At 44.5% G+C, this 14,076-nt stretch overlaps 1 protein-coding gene across 5 annotated transcripts in view; it reads left to right on the top strand.

Moving 5' to 3' along the window:
* Positions 1–8,163: 8,163 nt before the first annotated feature.
* The window catches only part of PAXBP1 (PAX3 and PAX7 binding protein 1), a 34,652-nt gene continuing 28,739 nt past the window's right edge, over positions 8,164–14,076 (top strand). For 4 of the 5 annotated variants that reach the window (XR_014073603.1, XM_081558710.1, XM_081558702.1 and 1 more), the window contains exons 1-2: positions 8,164–8,737; positions 10,509–10,637. Coding sequence is in view for 3 of the 5 variants with exons in the window: in XM_081558710.1 (XP_081414836.1) it covers positions 8,362–8,737; positions 10,509–10,637 (505 nt within the window). In the remaining 2 variants the exon portion in view is untranslated. Of the gene's footprint in view, positions 8,942–10,508; positions 10,638–14,076 lie in introns of all 5 variants that reach the window. The other variant, XM_081558723.1, reaches the window with a different exon arrangement.

The following is a 14,076-nucleotide window of genomic DNA, read 5'->3' as shown; positions in this document are numbered from 1 at the left end:
AGTCTACCCAAACCCATGTCCATCGAGTCAGTGATGCCATCCAACCATCTCATCCTCTGTCGTCCCCTTCTCCTCTTGCCCCCAATCCTTCCCAGCATTAGGGTCTTTTCCAATGAGCCAACTCTTCGCACGAGGTGGCCAAAGTATTGGAGTTTCAGCTTCAACATCAGTCCTTCCAATGAACACCAAGGATTGATCTCCTTTAGGATGGACTGGTTGGATCTCCTTGCAGTCCAAGGGACTCTCAAGAGTCTTCTCCAACACCACAGTTCAAAAGCATCAATTCTTCGGTGCTCAGCTTTCTTCACTGTCCAACTTTCACATCCATACATGACCACTGGAAAAACCATAGCCTTGACTAGACGGACTTTTGTTGGCAAAGTAATGTCTCTGTTTTTAAATATGCTATCTAGGTTGGCCATAACCTTCCTTCCAAGGAGTAAGCGTCTTTTAATTTCATGGTTGCAATCACTATCTGCAGTGATTTTGGAGCCCCCCCAAAATAAAGTCTGCCACTGTTTCCATTGTTTCCCCATCTATTTCCCAAGAAGTGATGGGACCAGATGCCATGATCTTAGTTTTCTGAACTTTGAGCTTTAAGCCAACTTTTTTACTCTCCTCTTTCCCTTTCATCAAGAGGCTCTTTAGTTCTTCTTCACTTTCTGCCATAAGGGTGGTGTCATCTGCATATCTGAGGTTATTGATATTTCTCCCGGCAATCTTGATTCCAGCTTGTGTTTCTTCCAGCCCAGCATTTCTCATGATGTACACTGCATATAAGTTAAATAAGCAGGGTGACAATATACAGTCTTGACGTACTCCTTTTCCTATTTGGAACCAGTCTGTTGTTCCATGTCCAGTTCTAACTGTTGCTTCCTGACCTGCATACAGGTTTCTCAAGAGACAGGTCAGATGGTCTGGTATTCCCATCTCTTTCAGAATTTTCCACAGTTTATTGTGATCCACACAGTCAAAAGCTTTGGCATAGTCATTAAAGCAGAAATAGATGTTTTCCTGGAACTCTCTTGCTTTTTCAATGATCCAGCAGATATTGGCAATTTGACCTTTGGTTCCTCCGCCTTTTCTAAAACCAGCTTGAACATCTGGAAGTTCACGGTTCACGTATTGCTGAAGCCTGGCTTGGAGAATTTTGAGCATTACTTTACTAGCGTGTGAGATGAGTGCAATTGTGCGGTAGTTTGAGCATTCTTTGGCATTGCCTTTCTTTGGGATTGGAACGAAGACTGACATTTTCCAGTCCTGTGGCCACTGCTGAGTTTTCCAGATTTGCTGGCATATCGAGTGCAGCACTTTCACAGCATCATCTTGCAGGATTTGAAATAGCTCAACTGGAATTCCATCACCTCCACTAGCTTTGTTCGTAGTGATGCTTTCTAAGGCCCACTGGACTTCACATTCCAGGATGTCTGGCTCCAGGTGAGTGATCACACCATCATGATTTTCTGAGTCGTGAAGATCTTTTTTGTACAGTTCTTCTGTGTATTCTTGCCACTTCTTCTTAATATCTTCTCCTTCTGTTACGTCCATACCATTTCTGTCCTTTATCGAGCCCATCTTTGCATGAAATGTTCCTTTGGTATCTCTAATTTTCTTGAAGAGATCTCTAGTCTTTCCCAATCTGTTGTTTTCCTCTATTTCTTTGCATTGATCGCTGAGGAAGGCTTTCTTATCTCTCCTTGCTATTCTTTGGAACTCTGCATTCAGATGGGAATATCTTTCCTTTTCTCCTTTGCTTTTAGCTTCTCTTCTCTTCCCAGCTATCTGTAAGGCCCCCTCAGACAGCTATTTTGCTTTTTTGCATTTCTTTTCCATGGGGATTGTCTTGATCCCTGTCTCCTGTACAATGACACAAACCTCTGTCCATAGTTCATCAGGCACTTTGTCTATCAGATCTAGTCCCTTAAATCTATTTGTCACTTCTACTGTATACTCATAAGGGATTTGATTTAGGTCATACCTGAATGGACTAGTGGTTTTCCCTACTTTCTTCAATTTAAGTCTGAATTTGGCAATAAGGAGTTCATGATCTGAGCCACAGTCTGCTCCCGGTCTAGTTTTTGCTGACTGTATAGAGCTTCTTCATCTTTGGCTGCAAAGAATATAATCAGTCTGATTTCGGTGTTGACTATCTGGTGATGTCTACGTGTAGAGTCTTCTCTTGTGTTGTTGGAAGAGGGTGTTTGCTATGACCAGTACGTTTTCTTGGCAAAACTGTATTAGCCTTTGACCTGCTTCATTCTGTACTCCAAGGCTAAATTTGCCTGTTATGCCAGGTGTTTCTTGACTTCCTACTTTTGCATTCCAGTCCCCTATAATGAAAAGGACATCTTTTTTGGGTGTTAGTTCTATAAGGTAGGTTTTCATAGAACCGTTCAACTTCAGTTTCTTTGGCGTTACTGATCGGGGCATAGACTAGGAGTGCTGTGATATTGAACGGTTTGCCTTGGAAACGAACAGAGATCATTCTATCGTTTTTGAGATTGCATCCAAGTACTGCCTTTCGGACTCTTTTGTTGACCATGATGGCTACTCCATTTCTTCTAAGGGATTCCTGCCCACAGTAGTAGATATAATGGTCATCTGAGTTAAATTCACCCATTCCAGTCCATCTTAGTTTGCTGATTCCTAGAATGTTGACGTTCACTCTTGCCATCTCCTCTTTGACCACTTCCAATTTGCCTTGATTCACGGACCTAACTTTCCAGGTTCCTATGCAATATTGCTCTTTACAGCATCGGACTTTGCTTCTATCACCAGTCACATCCACAGCTGGGTATCGTTCTAGCTTTGGCTCCATCCCATCATTCTTTCTGGAGTTATTTCTCCACTGATCTCCAGTAGCATATTGGGCACCTACTGACCTGGGGAGTTCATCTTTCAGTGTCCTATCCTTTTGCCTTTTCATACTGTTCATGGGGTTCTCAAGGCAAGAATACTGAAGTGGTTTGCCATACCCTTCTCCAGTGGACCACATTCTGTCAGACCTCTCCACCATGATCCATCCATCTTGGGTGGCCCCACACGGCATGGCTTAGTTTCATTGAGATAGACAAGGCTGTCGTCTGTGTGATCAGATTAGCTAGTTTTCTGTAATTTTAGTTTCAGTGTGTCTGCCCTCTGATGCCCTCTCGCAACACTTACCATCTTACTTGGGTTTCTCTTACCTTGGACGTAGGGTATTTCTTCACGGCTGCTCCAGCAAAGTGCAGCCATTGCTCCTTACCTTGGACAAGGGGTATCTACTCACAACGGCCCCTCCTGACCTTGAGTGTGGAGTAACTCCTCTCGGCCCTCCTGTGTCCACGCTGCCGCTGCTCCTTGGGCCTGGGGTAACTCCTCTCGCCGCCGCCCCCAGCCCCTGGCCCGGCCTACCTTCTCTCGGCCGCCGCCCCCAGCATGTTCAAAGAATATCTTTTGGTGTTCCATCACTAAGACATGTCCAGCTGTTTGTGACCCCATGAATTGAAGCATGCCAAGCTTCCCTGTCCTTCACTATCTCCAATAGTTTGCTCAAACTCATGGCCACTGAGTCAGTAATGCCATCCAACCATTGCATCCTCTGCTGCCCCCTTCTCCCATCCTCAATCTTTCCCAGCATCAGGGTCTTTTCCAATGAGTTGGCTTTTCAAATCAGATGGACAAAGTATTGGAGCTTCAGCTTCAGCATCAGTCCTTCCAATGAATATTCAGGGTTGATTTCCTTTGGGATTGACTGGTTTGGTCTCCTTGCAGACCAAGGGACTCTCAAGAGTCTTCTCCAGCACTACAATTCAAAAGCATCAATTCTTCAACACTCAACCTTCTTTATGGTACAACTCTCACATCTGTACATGACTGTTGGAAAAACCATAGGTTTGACCATCCAGACCTTTGTCAACATAGTGATGTCTCTGTTTTTAATATACTGTCTAGGTTTGTCATAGCTTTTCCTCCAAGGAGCAAGTGTCTTAACTTCACGGCTGCCATCAACATCTGCAGTGATTGTAGAGACCAAGAAAATAAAATTTATCACTGTTTCCACTTTTTCCTCATCTATTTGCCATGAAGTGATGGGACTAGATGCCATGGTTTTCGTTTTTTGAATATTGAGTTTTAAGCCAGCTTATTCACTCTCCTCTTTCACCTTCATCAAGAGGCTCTTTAGATCCTCTTTGCTTTCTGCCATAAGGGTGGTGTCATCTGTGTATCTGAGGTTATTGATATATCTCCTGGCAATCTTGATTCCAACTTGCTAGTCATCCAGCCCAGCATTTTGTATGATGTACTCTGTATATAAGTTAAATAAGCAGGATGACAATATACAGCCTTGATGTACTCCTTTCCCAATTTTGAACCAGTTCATTGTTCTATGTCTGGTTCCAACTGTTGCTTCTTGTCCTACATATAGGTTTCTCAGGTTGTCTGAGAAGTTGTCTGTTATTCCCATCTCTTTAAGAATTTTCTACAGTTTGTTGTGATACACACAGTCAGAGGTTTTAGTGTAGTCAATGAAATGGAAGTAGACGGTTGGTTTATTTTTTTGGAACTCTCTTACTTTTTCTATGATCCAATGGATGTTGGCAATTAGATCTTTGCCTTGTCTAAATTCAGCTTTCACATCTCGAAATTCTTGGTTCACATACTGCTGAAGCCTAACTTGAAGGATTTTGAGCATTACTTTGCTAGCACGTGGAATGAGTGCAACTATACAGTAATCTGAACATTCTTTGTCATTGCTTTTCTTTGGGATTAGAATAAAAAGTGACTTTTTCAGTCCTGTGGCCACTGCTGAGTTTGCCAAATTTCCTGGTGTATTGAGCGCAGCACTTTCACAGCATCATCTTGTAGGAGTTGAAATAGCTCAGCTGGAATTCTATCACCTCCACTACCTTTGTTCGTAGTGATGCTTCCTAAGGCCCACTTGACTTCACACTCCAGGAAGTCTGGCTCTGTGTGTGTGATCACACCATCATGGTTATCTGGGTCATTAAGACATTATTGTGTAGTTCTTCTGTGTATTCTCGCCACCTCTTCTTAATCTCTTCTGTTTCTATTAGGTCCTTGCTGCTTCTGTCCTTTATTGTGCCCATTTTTGCAGGAAATGTTTCCTTGGAACCTCCAGTTTTCTTTTTATTTTTTTATTTTTAAAAAAATAAAAATAAAAAAAACAAACCCTTGTGTCGAGGGCTGACTTTCAATAGATCGCAGCGAGGGAGCTGCTCTGCTACGTACGAAACCCCGACCCAGAAGCAGGTCGTCTACGAATGGTTTAGCGCCAGGTGCCCCACGAACGTGCGGTGCGTGACGGTTTTCTTGAAGAAATCTCTAGTCTTTCCCATTCTATTATTTTCCTCTATTTCTTTGCATTGTTCACTTAAGAAGGCTATCTTATCTCTCCCTGCTATTCTCTGGAACTCTGCATTCAGTTGGGTATACTCTCCCCTTCTCCTTTGCTTTTCACTTCTCTTCTTTTCTCCCACTATTTGTAAGGCTGCTTAACCACTTGCCTTATGGCATTTTTCTTTGGGATGGCTTTGGTCACTACCTCCTGTATAATGTTAGGAACCTCTGTCCACAGTTCTTTAGGCACTCTACCAGATTTAATCCTCTGAATCTATTCATCACTTATATAATCATAAGGGATTTGATTTAGGTCATACTTGAATGGCCTAGTGGCTTTCCCTACTTTCTTCAGTTTAAGTCTGAATTTGCAATAAGGAGCTCATGATCTGAGCCATAGTCAGCTCCCAGTCTTGTTTTTGCTGGCTGTATAGAGCTTCTCCATCTTTGGCTACAAAGAATATAATTAATCTGATGTTGGTATTGACCATCTGGTGATGTCCATGTGTAGTGTTGTCGCTTGTGTTGTTGGAAAAGGGTGTTTGCTATGATCAGTGTGTTCTCTTGGCAAAACTCTGTTAGCCTTTGCCCTGCTCCATTTTGTACTCCAAGGCCAAACTTGTCTGTTACTCCAGGTATCTCTTGATTTCCTACTTTTGCATTCCAGCCCCCTATGATGAAAAGGACATCTCTTTTTGGTATTAGTTCTAGAAGGTCTTGTAGGTCTTTACAAACAAATCAACTTCAGCTTCTTCAGCCTCAGTGGTTGGGGTACAGACTTGGATTACTGTGATACTGAATGATTTGCCTTGGAAACGAACTGAGATCATTCTGTTGTTCCTGAAATTGCATCCAAGTACTACATTTTGGACTCTTCTATTGACTATGAGGGCAGGGCTACTCCATTTCTTCTAAGGGATTTTTGCCCACAGTAGTAAATATAATGGTGTGAATTAAATTCCTGTGATCCTACTAGAGACTGAGATAGATCCGCCTGTCAGTGTTGAAGATCTCATGCAGAGGCATGGGTTGGCAGTAGCCTGCCTCGGGGACAGGGTCACTGGCAGCAGCAATCCTGGGAGGCATGTGTTGGCAAAAGTCCTTTTTGAAGGTTGGCAGTAGTTCTACCATAGAGCCTCTGGACTCCAGTATTGCGTTGCCTCAGGGCATAACTAACATAGCATAGACCCAAATATAAGCAGACAATTGGATTAAAGCTTTACTGAGCATGGCCCTGTCCACCAGAGCAATACCCAGGTTTTCCCATAACCGGTCCCTCCCATCAGGAAGCAAGAACTATAATCCCACAGCCTCCAGAAAACCAGGATCACACAAAGCTAACCAAAATGATCATATAGATAACAGTTTTGTGTTTCTCAAGGATGCCATCAGCCATGCCATGCTGATAGCTACCTGAGGGCCACCCAAGACTGACGGCTCATGGTGGAGAGGTCTGAGAAAACATAGTCCACCGGAGAAGGGGATGGCAAACCACTTCATTATTTCTGCCTTGAAAACCCCATGAACAGCATGAAAAAACAAAAAAATGTGACACTGAAGGATGAGCTCCTCAGGTCAGTAGGTGTCCAACAGGCTACTGTGGAAGAGTGGAGAAATAACTCCAGAAAGAATGAAGAGGTTGGGCCAAAATGGAAATGTAGCTAAGTTGTGGATGTGTCTGGTGGTGAAAGTAAAGTCTGATACTGTAAACAACAATATTGCATAGGAACCTATAATGTTAGGTCCATGAATCAAGGTAAATTGCATTTAGTCAAGCAGAAGAGGGTAGGAGTAAACATCAACATTTTAGGAATCAGTGAACTAAAATGGACAGGAATGGGTGAATTTAATTGAGAAGTTCTCTGGAGGATCATAAAACTTTTAACATTGCCAGCGAACTGGAAGGTGCCTAGAAATGGATGGGAATACCTCTTATAACCTTTTGAATTTTGAGACAAGAAAATTCACATATAGGCACATAGGAGAAGGAGAAGGCCCTACCTTCGGTGACACAATGAGAAAGTATGTGAGCTCAACTTCAAAGTCAAATGTGCCTTTGTCAATTTAAAATGTAACCTCTATGACATATGTCTGAAATGTGTCTCAATAGTCCCCACTCGCTAAGTCGATTTTTTTCTTCCACTTGTTTCTGAAATCAGCCAAGTTGAGGAACTGCTAGCAAAACGGGCCTTCTTTTGAAAAGACCAAGGACACTTTTGCTTTCATTGTAACAGAGGGAAAGGTGCTAAAAAAACAAACAAAAAAAAGGCCAAATAACATTTTATCCTATATGACATTCAGTCTTTTTGAAAGTGCTCTTAAATTATGAAGGTGTAGAACTACTAAGTACTAATAAGGTTAGTCGTATTAATATAGCCCGCCTCAGTATTCTGGCCTAGAGAATTCCATGGACTGTATAGTCTAAGGGGTCGCGAAGAGTCGGAAACGACTGAGCGACTTCCACTTCACACCACTCAATTCGGTCTCAAGAAAAAAATATACCACCCTTGTGATTCCTCCCGCTCCACCTTCGGTCTCCTTCCCTCCCCACTACTTCCCCACCTTTCTCCTGTCTCCTCCTTCACTATCTGCCCCTCCCAGCGCTTGGCGGGAGGTTTCCTCGCGTGACTACGTCAGTGAGGGAGACGCACTGCAGTACCCGGGGCTGACTCTTTCCTCTCGTCTCTATGATCCTCTTTGTGACCCGCCGGACGGCGCCGGACTCCCAGAGTTCCGTGCCAATAGTCCTCCAGGCCGACAGGGGGACGCCGCGGGTGGAGGGAAAAAAAAACACAACAAAACTGACGTTCTCGCGAGAGGCGCGGAGTTCTCGCCAATCATTGAGCGCGTGAGCGCCTCCGCGCTCCCTGCGGTGCGCGGTAGCTGGGAAAAGGAAGAGAGGAACCCGGCTGGACTCCCGGGGAGGTCGCGCGTGCGCTTTCGCGAGCTCGGCGCTGCCGGGGCGGCGGAGTTGGGAGCCGGCGGGTGTGTGTGTAAAAGCGCCGTGCGGGACGCGGGGCAATGTTCCGAAAGGCCCGGCGGGTGAACGTGCGCAAGCGGAATGACTCGGAGGAGGAGGAGCGAGAGCGCGATGAGGAGCAGGAGCCCCCGCCGTTGCTGCCGCCGCCGCCTGGCACTGGCGAGGAGCCTGGCCCCGGCCCGGGCCCCGGCGGCGGCGGCGGCGGCGGCGGCGGCGACAGGGCCCCCGCGGGCGAGTCCCTGTTGGGCCCGGGGCTGCTGCCGCCGCCGCCGGCCGCGCTGACCTCGGGGACGGAGGCCGGGAGCTGCCTCTCCGGCGGCGCGGAGCCCGGCAACGGGCTGAAGCCTCGCAAGAGGCCGCGCGAGAACAAAGAGGTGCCCCGGGCCAGCCTGCTCAGCTTCCAGGACGAGGACGAAGGTAAACCGCCGCGCTTCGGGGAGTCCCCGGACCCCGGGATCGCTACCCTAGCTAGGCCTCCACCGCGCGTCCCTGCGTTCCCTGGACGCGCCTAGCTTCAGCATCCCCGCCCCGGGAACCGAGTCGCTTCTTCCCGCCCCGATCCGCTGCACGTTTTCCCCCGCCTCCGGCCTTCTGCGCAGGCGGGGGTAGGGGTGGGGGGAGGTAAAGTGTTCCCGCGCCGCCGCCGGCCTTTTCTTAACTACCGCCTCCTCCTCGCCGGCCTCCCGAGCATCTCCTGTTCCGAGGGGCTGGGGACCTCAGATCACTCATTTTTTTAACCTGGAAATTCAGTGTCTCCTGTCTTGCCTCGTTCCTGGCCGCTGTGTTTTAGGGAGAACCAAACTGCTCTTAGACTAGTCCCTGAACTGCTCTGGGCACGTTCTCCGGGCCTTCCGTAGGTCACCGTGCCCACGCCTCTTGGCATCCTCGTCCCTGGTCAGACATCCTTGACCAGGAAGGCTGAGTGTGTCAAGAGGAGTGCTAGGTCTGGAAAGAGAAGCCCAGAGGTGAAGCTCTGGTTCTGAGTCTCTTTGGGCCAGTCCTTCGCGATCGCCGATCCTGTTTCCGATCCTCAGTTTCCCTGTAAAAGCAAATAGGGGTACAAATGTGCGACCTTAACTCGCGTTAACATTTGGACCGTGAAAAGAGACGGTGTAATGGTAATTCGGAGAAGGCAATGGCACCCCACTCCAGTACTCTTGCCTGGAAAATCCCATGGACAGAGGAGCCTGGTAGGCTGCAGTCCATGGGGTCGCTAAGGGTCGGACACGACTGAGCGACTTCACTTTCACTTTTCCCTTTCAATCACTGGAGAAGGAAATGGCAACCCACTCCAGTATTCTTGCCTGGAGAATCCCGGGGACGGCGGAGCCTGGTGGGCTGCCGTCTATGGGGTCGCACAGAGTCGGACACGACTGAAGCGACTTAGCAGTAGCAGCAGTAGCAATGGTAATTCAAGGCGGTTTATCCAATCTGATGCGAGGGGCCAGGCTGCAGTGGATTTAGATTTCTGATCGTAGATGAGCCTTCTATCATTTTACTTCCCCGGTTGTTGAGTGTATGTTTGTATAATCCAATTAAGTCTATGTTATGAAAAAAGAATTAAAGACTTTGGGAAATCTGACTTGCATCTTGATGCGCAATGCTTTCTTGTTTCCAGTAATAGGCAGTTTCTCTCTCAAGTTTGCCAGGAGTACAGTCGCATTTTTGTTTTCGCTGATGTAGGGACAACTTGGTAAAGTGTTTGCATTCGACTTTTAAAGTTTTCAAATCAAAGATGATGGATACGCCATCGAAATTTACTTTTAAAAAGTTGGTCTTGAAATAACTGTGTCAGTGTGTGATGGGTATAGAGTTACTCAATCTTGACATCTCTGTAAACTAGCACCTTTTGATTTTAGATATTTTATTTAAGATACCTTAAGAATTTGATAATTAGGTGCTTTTTCGAAGATCTCTTTTTCTCTCCTGAAATAAATGATTTAAGAAAGACAGTAGAACACAGAACTTTGTGCAGTTACATGTGTTATGCCTTTAAAAAGTCTCAGATTGGCATTTTATTCCAGATTATGAAGTTGATTGAGTTTTTGGAAGCCTATTATGGATTTTAAGTAATTTCAAATTATGTTATGATTTGGAATGTTTGAGTATATTTAGAAGAATTCAAGAGTTAGAATAGAAATATTGTCTGAAAATAGTTACTACAGATTTTGTTCAATTTTTTTTAAAGAAAATGAAGAAGTTTTCAAAGTGAAGAAATCAAGTTACAGCAAAAAGATAGTAAAACTGCTTAAGAAAGAATATAAAGAAGATCTTGAAAAATCGAAGATTAAGACAGAACTCAACTCATCAGCTGACAGTAAGTACTAATTTGATTCTTTTGAAGTGACAAAATGAAACTCTCCCAGGGATTGAATAGATTTGGTGTATGTATAGTGAACTTGTTTCTTGCCTGGAAAATCCCATGGATGGAGGAGCCTGGTAGGCTGCAGTCCATGGGGTCGCTAAGAGTCGGACACGACTGAGCGACTTCACTTTCACTTTTCCCATTCATGCACTGGAGAAGGAAATGGCAACCCACTCCAGTATTCTTGTCTGGAGAATCCCAGGGATGGCGGAGCCTGGTGGGCTGCCGTCTATGGGGTCGCACAGAGTCGGACACGACTGAAGTGACTTAGCAGCAGCAGTGAACTTGTTAGCTTGATTCTGTCATTGCTAAGGGTTCAAGTTGAGTAATGATGCAGTTTCATTTAATTCCAACATGACTGCATTGTGAATACGTTATTTAAAAAGAACCATTGCCACTGGAATGTTTCTGCTGCGGTGACTAAATTCTTCCAGTTTTCTGACTAGTGTTCAAGTGCTGTTGAACAGAGAGAGGCTTCCCACTTAAATGTAAGACACAGTTTGTTTCTGTTTGAAGGAGTACTGTGCAAATTCCTGTACTTGTATTCTGTACTTGTATTTTGTAGAGACAAGTTTTGGGTTCCTTTGGTATTATTTACACAGTCATTTTAATTCTTAGAGCACTTTTAGGAACCCCCTAAATCTAATGTTGATAATGTACCCATTTAGCAGCCTTATCAGATACATGAATGCACACTCCTGGGTGTGTGGCACCTGCCTACATTGTACAAACATCTCTTAGGTCCTCTCACAATCTAAGTTAAACTTTTAAGCATTTATTCGTCCTTTGGAAAGTGGTTTCATGATAATATGCTGTGGTCTGAGTTATTTTCATGCAAATGCTTTAGGGAGATCTTTTTATTTTGTGGAATTAAAGATAAAATTATTATTGCCCAGTTCTCCACTATAGGCCTGATGTGGGAAAGGATGTCATTATATCTCAAATTTGCAATCTAATTTTGGAGACAACATCACTTCAATTTATAACTGGACTCCGTATTTGGCAAAATGTCTAATGAGTGACTTAAAGCTTAAGTCACTTTTCTTTTTAGAGATGGGTGAAGGAATGCTTCATAGGTAAAGTGGAATTTGAAGCTGGATCTTTGATCTTTTAAATTGCAAAGAAAATAAGGGAGATGTGGGGCTATTAAAGACTTGCTGTTTTAGAAAAGAGCAAGTACATGTGACAGGCTGAATAGATGATTTGTGGGGGATGCAGAGGTTTAGGGTGAAAGGTACGTTGTTGACAGATTGTGAAGGATGTTTAGTATCTAGTATGGGGTTTAGAGTTGCCATTTCAGGGGCCTGCCAGGATGGTGACATGATAAATGCCTGTTAAAATCTTAACCTGGAGTTAGCATGCAGCATCGGAGAAGGCAATGGCACCCCACTCCATTAGTCTTGCCTGGAAAATCCCATGGACAGAGGGGCCTGGTAGGCTACAGTCCATGGGGTCGCTAAGAGTCAGACATGACTGAGCGACTTCACTTTCACTGTTCACTTTCATGCATTGGAGAAGGAAATGGCAACCCACTCCAGTGTTCTTGCCTGGAGAATCCCAGGCAAGAGCCTGGTGGGCTGCCGTCTATGGGGTCGCACAGAGTAGGGCACGACTGAAGCGACTTAGCAGCAGTAGCAGCAGCATGCAGCATGGATTGGCACAAGGAAATATTAGAGGCCTAAAGCAGTTTAAATGCAAGGGCCAGCTTTGATCCAGTAATAATGGGTTTAAAAAGGTCTCAGTTGAGCAAGACTGAGGCTTTTCCTGATTCAGTGGGAAATTCTAGGTGAATTTAAAATGTTTGCTGTGGGTATGGGGAAAGAAATAGAAAAAGGTTATTTGAGAAGTATTCCAAGGGAAGAATTGGTAGACCTAATGTATGCTTCAGCTATTGGATCTAAAAGAAATAGATTTGAGCTTTTGTGCCAGGTGACTGAGAGAATAATTATGTATGATATACAGAAATAGGGAATGCAGGTGGGAGGAGGAGTATTTTTAGGGAAACTGATTATTTTGGAGTCTAGGAAGCTGCTTCGTTTTTTTCCAAATCTCTTAAAAACCAACTGTGTATGATTAAATTGAAGAAGAAAGCTCAGGAAAAGTGAGAACTGAGAAAAGACTCTTACTGTTGAGTTTAAAAATTGAAGCAGGTGCAAAGTTTATGTGGCCACCTTCTGTTTTCATATTAACTGATTTCCTACTCAGCAGATAACTCAATTAATGTCCTCCCCAAAGGTAGAGCCTCTGTGTTATAGGTCGTTGTTCCTGTTTCAATAATCAACTCACAATCCCAAACTTTTCCTGCCCCAACCCTCCTTAGATAGGCAGAGGTGCATTAACTGGAAAACAAGGGTAGTATCAACTTAGAAAACCTACCTTTGGGATATTCCAAATTGATGAGTTCACCTTTGAACTTGAATTTGAGTGGAAATAGCCAGTGAATAGTTGGAGATGTAGATTTTGTTTTGGTGCTCATTGAGGTGATAATTGAAGCCAAGGGTAAATGGAATCGAGGCTGTAGCATAAAGGAAATATTCCTGAGGACCAAAGACTTCTACTTGTAATAAGCATACACATAGAGAGGACGCTTGACTCAAGAGATACAAAGAGTTGTAAAGTCCAAAGGAGAACAGATACGAAAGTTTCAAGATGATGAGTGTTGATGAGTGTCAGTTGTATGAAATAGTATCAGAAAGGTCAGGAAAAGGAAGGGCTGTTGGTATGGTGGCTGGGTTTTTGGGGGGACGTGAGGTGGGGCATCTGGCAAAAGAGACTAATTTACTTGCCAAGCTCTGCCTGTTTAGAGGAAGGAACATCTTTTGCTAAATTGCTCAACGATAGTGTATTAGTTTGCTGTGGCTGCAGCCTCTGGTTTGGTCGGTGAGCTTGGAATGGGAAATATCAAAGGCTGTTTGCCAAGGTCGAGTCTGGCAAACTGGTGAGAAAGTGGGAGGTAGCAGGTCCACACGGCTGCTCTGGAACATTTGGCAGAGAGAGTAGAGGACAATAGCTAGAGAAATAGTTGGGATCACGTCGAAGTTCTTTTGCTAAAGAGAAGCCTGTGTCTCTTTGTAGACAGAATAGAGGAGATAGAGATCGTGCCCACAGTCAGAGTAGAATATTTGTGGCGTCAGGTTTCCTAAAGTAGCAAAGACATTGAGGCACAAGAGGAGCTTCAGAAAAGGTTATTCAGTATCTCTTTTTATAAAGCTGTCTGGAAGGATAATACAGGACTAACAAAAATTCACCTGTCACCGTGTTTTGGACTTTGTATTTGCTCTGTCACAAGCAAATAACTTACGAACTTATTAAAACACTGAATCTTTTAAAGTCTGCAGAAATCGTCTGGGCATATTGGATCTAGTAAACCTTTTTGCAGTTCTATTTTGTC

The sequence above is a fragment of the Giraffa tippelskirchi genome, chromosome 2, assembly GCF_054371585.1.
Source record: "Giraffa tippelskirchi isolate mGirTip1 chromosome 2, T2T-mGirTip1v1.2.pri, whole genome shotgun sequence".
Taxonomy (NCBI): domain Eukaryota; kingdom Metazoa; phylum Chordata; class Mammalia; order Artiodactyla; family Giraffidae; genus Giraffa; species Giraffa tippelskirchi.
This window is presented reverse-complemented; position numbering and strand designations above follow the sequence as displayed.